This window comes from Marmota marmota, unplaced genomic scaffold, assembly GCF_001458135.2.
Source record: "Marmota marmota marmota unplaced genomic scaffold, marMar, whole genome shotgun sequence".
NCBI lineage: Eukaryota > Metazoa > Chordata > Mammalia > Rodentia > Sciuridae > Marmota > Marmota marmota.
The window spans coordinates 61,014,282-61,021,169 of NW_026000174.1; the positions used below are offsets into that span (position 1 = coordinate 61,014,282).

Sequence of the window (6,888 nt, forward strand, 5' to 3'; positions counted from 1 at the left end):
CCAGTGCACAGCAAAGCCTCTGGATCAGCTAAGATTACACAGCATATTTTTTATCTCAGGTTTTTCCATACGGAATCTGTATTCTCCATCCCTCTGCCTGAGGTGAATATCCACTGTTCAGTGCTGATGTGGCATCTGGGTTGGCTCCCATGTGTCTTTCTTCTTTGTTTATTGTACCCAAATTCCTGAGTCCCTAAGCCACTTTGAACGTCCAATATTGAATTATAGTAAAATCCATCTTTCGCCCATCTCATTGATAATTGTACCCTCCTGCTTTGGTCCTGAGCCTCAGCACAACTTGGAAGGCAGCTTTCCTCTATTTGGCCATCTTCCATCCCTCTTGACCCTTCCCATTTTCTAATTTGTCTTTTTCTATGGGAAGTTGTTGAATAATAGGTTGAAAATCTATTTCATATGAAAAATGAGCCAATATTTTCCCTGTGTCTTTAAAAGGTTCCTCTGTGGGTTTTAAATGTAAGACTTCTCTAAGATTTAAAAAATATTTGGGCACAGTGGAGCACACCTGTAACCCCAATCTTTCCTTATAATTTTTTTTTTGATAAGTTTACCGATGTCTGCAAAGCCAGCTGAGGGTAGAAAGGCCATTGACACTGAAGATCCATTGAAGAATATTTCCAAATTTAGGACTTTGATCCATGAACAAAAAATGTCTTTCCTAATTTAGGTTTTATTTAATGCCTTTCAATAGTGTTTGATAATTTTAAGAGTACAAGCACTGCCAAAACTTGTTAAATAGAAGTCATAAGTGCTAATGTTCTACAGAACAGTGGCATGATTGTAGTTCACAATATATATGTCTCACCAAGAACTAGAAGGACTCAAAGACTCCAAGCAAAAAAGTAATAATAAGGAGATGAAAATGTTGATTACCCGATTTGACCTATACACATCGCAGACATGAATTGAATCATCGCATTGTAGTCTGTATACATATGCACAATTATTGTATGTTAATCAATATTTTTTAAAATTGTAAGGAAATGGAAATGGTAAACACCATGATTTGATCATAACATATTATATACATGTATCAAATTATTGCATAAATATGTGCAATTAAGATCAAAATAATAAAATATTTGTATCATGTGATAAGTGTACTTTTTAATAGCTGTTTCATAAAATGATTCATTTTGTTATTTAACTTAATGTTTAAATTATTGCATGTCATGGAAGATATTGTTGCTTGTATTCTTTTGAGCAGACCATTGTGTGTTAGGTCAACTAAGACTAGAAAAATAGAAATTTTTATTTTGCTTCCAAAATATATATAAAAAAGTTAAAGACTCAAAAATACTTGAAAAAAGCACTGCAGTTGTTTTGTCAATTTTCCTATGGTGATTTCATAATCTTTTAAAAAATTTTAAGTAGAATTCTCTTAATTTTACTTTCAGATGATTAACTGTTCATATAAATAAATACCATTACTTCTCATATCCTATTCTCCTACCTTAAAATTTTGATTACTTAATTTTTTAGTTCCAATATTTTTTAGTTGACTGCTTATGATTTGTATACTAAAGCTCATGTTATCCAGAAATAGAGATAGTTTTATTTAATATTATTTCTACCTTATGAACTTCCTAGTAAGTCATAAAGGACAAGGCAAAACAATTTAATTTCCTTTGCCTTTTAATTCTAATATAAATATTCATCATTTAGAGATTGTAATGAGAACAATCTTCATCATACCAAATAACCAGTAATAACTGAAATTTAATTAAGATGAAGTAATTATTTTTATCTGAATAAAGCATGACATCAAAAACATATACTGCATTAAACTTCATTAAAAAATTATCATATTTTCAAATCTGTGGACACTTAGAATTGTTCTTGACTAAAGAAATAATAAATAAATAGTGAGGTAGGGAGGGAGAGCATGGGAGGGTTAGATTAATTCTATATAGGGAGGAGGAGTGGGAGGGAAAGGGAGGGGGAAGGGGATTAGCAAGGATGGTGGAATGTGATGGACATCATTATACAAAGTACATGTATGAAGACTTGAAATGGGTGTCAACATACTTTATATACAGAGATATGAAAAATTGTGGTATATATGTGTATTAAGAATTGTAATGCAAAAAAACCCAAAAAGAAACATAGTACATGTATAAAGGCATGAATTGGCATGAACATATTTTATATACAGAGATATGGAAAATTGTGCTCTATATGTGTAATGAAATTATAATGCATTCCACTGTTATTGTGTATTTAAAAAATAATGAAATCAATAAAAAACAAACAAAAAAGAAATAATATTAGATGTTACCATTTGGATTACTGCATACAGTAATTGTAAGAGGGTTGAAATAACTTTTTGTGGGTTTTACATCATTAAAGAACTAAACCTAGAGAAGATTTTGCCTTCTTAACCACATTCTTGCATGCACTCTTGACCTCCTTGTTCCTCAGGCTGTAGACCACAGGGTTCAGCATGGGAATGACTATAGTGTAGAATACAGATGTGAACTTGTCTGTGTCCATGGAGTGACTGGAAATTGGCTGTATATACTTGAGGATGACCGTTCCATAAAAGGTGGAAACTGTAATGAGGTGAGAAGCACAGGTGGATAAAGCCTTCTGGTATCCCTTACCTGAGTGCATCTTCAAAATGGTGATGAATATGAACAGGTAGGAAATCAAGATAACAAGAAGAGCAAAAATGACATTGAAGGTTGTCATAAGAACAAGAACCAGTTCAGCAACATGTTTATCAGAGCAAGTCAGAGTCATGACAGCGGGAATATCACAGAAGAAGTGATGGACCACATTGGTCATACAGAAAGAGAGGCAGAACGTTTCTCCAATTTGCATAGAAGCATTCAGCAAACCAATGGCATAGCAGCCTATGGCCAGACGAGTGCACACAGTGTTTGTCATGATGGTGGAGTAATGCAGGGGTTGGCACACTGCTGCATAGCGGTCATAGGCCATTGTGGTCAGGAGGTAATTTTCTACAGTGGCAAAGAGTGCAAAAAAGAACATCTGAGCAGCACAAGCATTGTAGGAGATGACCTTGTCTTCCATCAGCAAGCCAGCCATGACCTTGGGAGTGACAGCTGAGGAGGAACAAAAGTCCACCAGAGACAGGTTACTGAGGAAAAAGTACATGGGGGTGTGGAGGCGGGAGTCCAGCAGGATCAAAGTGATCATCCCCAGGTTCCCCACCAGAGTGATGAGGTAGACGACAGTGAACAGTATGAAGAGGGGAAGCTGCAGTTGTGGGGCGCTGGTCAGTCCCAGCAGGATGAACTCCCTCACCTCTGTGTTATTCTCCATGGGTGGTACGTTATAACCACCAGGTGCTGTGTAGCAAAGAGGAAATTTTTGATTTTGTAAAGCAAAACTCAGTTGAGCAGAAATGGAAAAGTGTAAGCATTACTTTATTATGATAATCATATTTTTCAGTATTCTCTAGATCTGAAGTGTTGGCATGACCATACAATGTAGTGGACGATTTATCTAAACAATAATTTGCATTTGAAGAGTAAGGGTTTCACAGACTTGTTTTCCAAATTTGTTAATTTTGTTTATGAATAAAGTGAGTCAAAGAAAGGGGTTCATGGGTTGACCAAGGTCACAGGTCTGGAATAAAGCTAGCTCTTAAATAAGATCTTTTAAGTCTAACAGCTATGCTTCTATCTCATATGCCAGGCTTTATATGTATACTTTCATTTAATCATTTTTACCTGTTCCATTAAATAGAACATTGATTAACGTGAGAATTTGAGAAGGTGAGATTTTCCTGGGTCATCTATATGGGTCAATGACAATATTTTAGTAATCATAGAATATAAATAAAGCTACTCATATAAATATAAAATTGTAGTAAGGGTCTCCAAATATTCAATAATTAACTCACAATTACACAAGCATTAGCTGACAGACCAAGCTTTAAAACCAATCAGAGTGTTTCTGAGCATAAATGTTGTTAATGAATTTGAAATGATTTTATTTTTATTTAATTCCATTTAATCATTATCTCCATTACATCAAGCTTCAAGCATGCTGTATCCTTTCACAGATGAGAGTCTGTATCTACCATTCTGCTTGAGAACCCAGGGACCTTCTGTTTTTTAAAAAGTCCTGTTTTAAAAAATTCCTTCCTTGCAAAATGCATTTTGGCTTGTGTTAAAAGAATGCCTTCTTGCATTGGACTCATTCTTACTGCCATTACTATCAATACTTAGCTAGAGAGCAGATATTAAGGGTTGAAAATTTGTGGTGTGGGAAGTCCACGATAGCTTGTTTCTATTCGTCTATTCCCTGATGACTTTTTTCATATTTCTCCTGGTCCCTCCACATGTTACTTGAATATCTGGGCCTTAACTGTTTGTGTTAGTTAAAGTATCCCCCACTTAACAATATGAGCTACAATTTCATATTTACATGAGTAGCTTTATTTATGTTCTATGATTACTAATATATTGTCATTGGCTCATATGAATGACCCAGGAAAATCTCATCTTCTCAAATCCTCACTTTAATCACCATGTAGGGTCCTTTTTACCATGTAAGGCAGCGTAATCATAAGTTTCAGGGATAAAAATATGAATGATTTTGGGAATCATTATTAAGGCTGCTGGGAATGAAAACAATATATAGTAGGTACATTTTGTCTTCAGAGTTAGACATTGTTGGGGCTGATATGTCTTCACAGATTAGAAGCCAGCCAACAGAGGAGCAGATGAAAATATGGATTTGTCAAGATCACCTTTCTGAAATGGCTTTTTTCCCTAAATCAGATATGAATTTGCTAACAGCTTAAACTTAATGATTCTGAGTCAATTTTGCCTCATGGAGGACAGACAGACGGATAACAGAGAATTGGGGGAAAGACAGTATTTACACATACACATGCTCATACATCTAGCCTCACCGTTAAAAAAATGGAGGTTTGCAAGATCATAGTCCTTCCTCAAATTCTACACCTACTTAGAGATAATTAATTCAAGATTCAAACTCACATCTAACATCCTCTAAAGTCTGTGCCTTTAATCACTGCAATGCCAGATTTTCTGGAGTAATAATGCAAAAGTGAGATTATGGGAAATGGATAGTGAAAATGAAGATGTGATCTAAGTAGGCTCATAATTCATCTAGAGTCAATGGAAGTATTGTTGCACCTAGTCCAGATGAGCTGTCCCTTCAATAACAACCTGACGTACAGAAACAGGATTGATTACCTCCCACTTAATCAGAACATTATCTATTCTAGGTCTTTGCTCTCCTTTTAAGGAAATAAACATGACATATCATTTCATAAATTTCATCGTACCTTTTTGCTGTTTAAAATGATAAGCATTTGAATGGTAGATCCATCTCAATGTGAGATATATATATATATGTATATATATATATATATATATATATATGTGTGTGTGTGTGTGTGTGTGTGTGTGTGTGTGTATCTATATGTATGTTCTATATATCTATATCTGGATCTATAGATCTATCTCTCTCTATATAAGTACGTGTGTGTGTGTGTGTGTGTGTGTGTGTGTGAGCATATGTATGTGTATGTAATCCTAGGAATTGTGGTCTGGGGCTTCAACCTGTGGCTTTGCATGACTAGGCAAATAATTTACCATTAAGATTCATCTCCAGCCCTCCTATGTCAGTGTTTCATAAAAGTACTGAAAAAATCAGATCTCAGCTTAAAAACTCTCAGATGTTGCTGATCTGTTGTTTCTATGTTAATTACATATTTCACTGAAAGTGCATATTGATTATAGAAGCTTACCTTGCTCTTGGAAAAGAAGAGGGAAAACAAACCTGAATTGTGGGTGTGAAATTAGAAATTTATCCTCTGAAGTTGTACAAATGATTTTGGAGGAATTCTCTCTGATTCATTGGTCAAAATGTTGCAAGTTCTCTGAGGCATGAAGAAGTGAAAGGTCCTTTTGGTCTTCCCAGGATAGGAGGCCTGGATTTACGTCTTGCATGTACTGTACTTTTCTGTGCACTTGGAAGTTATTTACTTGCTGCCGAACACAGTTTTCTCAATCACAGAATAGAAATGATGAAATTATCTCTGCCATAACTTCATGTCTGGGTACAGACTGATTACACTTTAGCAGAAGTGCGATCCTTTCATCACACAACAACATAATTTTTATTTTGGCATGTTTCTCCTGACCACAGTTGCAGAACCACTGAACATGCTCTGTTTAGGGAAAGACTGGTGTGTGTACTTGAAATATTAAGATTCACTTGCATGAATGGTGACCAACGGGGCTCTCATTAGTTTTCTCTCTTTAAAACAATGTCATGTGGGACTATGACATGATTTCAGAGCCTAATGAATACAACCAGGAGAAAATTTTACAAACATGTCTTCTCTAGGGGAACAGAGTCCCTCTGAGGGCAATCTTTTCTCTTCATCACACTTATCTCGTGAAGAAGCAATTAACCTGCAAGCAGGGGTACAGTTTTTTATGTTGGGTTACACATAGATGCATTTGCATATTATTATTCTCCCTTAATTTCAGTACGTTGTCATTACACAATGTGCACTGTGTTTAATCCATTAACATTTAATGTGTTATTGGTGCTTGTAAAACATTGTAAATGTTTACTTTGTTTTCTGTCATTTTTATTCATTTCATTTTTCTTCTTTTCATTATATTACTTATTAGGACTAATCCACAGGCTACCAAATTGTAGGGAACTAATTAATAAAATTCTTGGGATTTTTCCTTGTTTACAGTCAACTGACAACATGACAGGGATGTCAGAGAGATGGAGATTAGAATATGATTTAATACTAATTAGTCAACTCAAATACTTAAGTAAATGTGTAGGAAGATGCTGTTGGTGCTCTATTCATGGCCTCTTCACATTCATGGTCCGTGTGCTGGC

At 35.2% G+C, this 6,888-nt stretch overlaps 1 protein-coding gene across 1 annotated transcript; it reads right to left on the minus strand.

Annotated features, from left to right (window-relative positions):
* Positions 1–2,361: 2,361 nt before the first annotated feature.
* On the minus strand, positions 2,362–3,309 carry LOC107159838 (olfactory receptor 5B17-like). The gene has a single exon (XM_015506480.2). It carries the CDS (start codon positions 3,304–3,306, stop codon positions 2,362–2,364), a length of 945 nt encoding a protein of 314 aa, XP_015361966.1. The 5' UTR covers positions 3,307–3,309.
* Between the last annotated feature and the right edge of the window lie 3,579 nt (positions 3,310–6,888).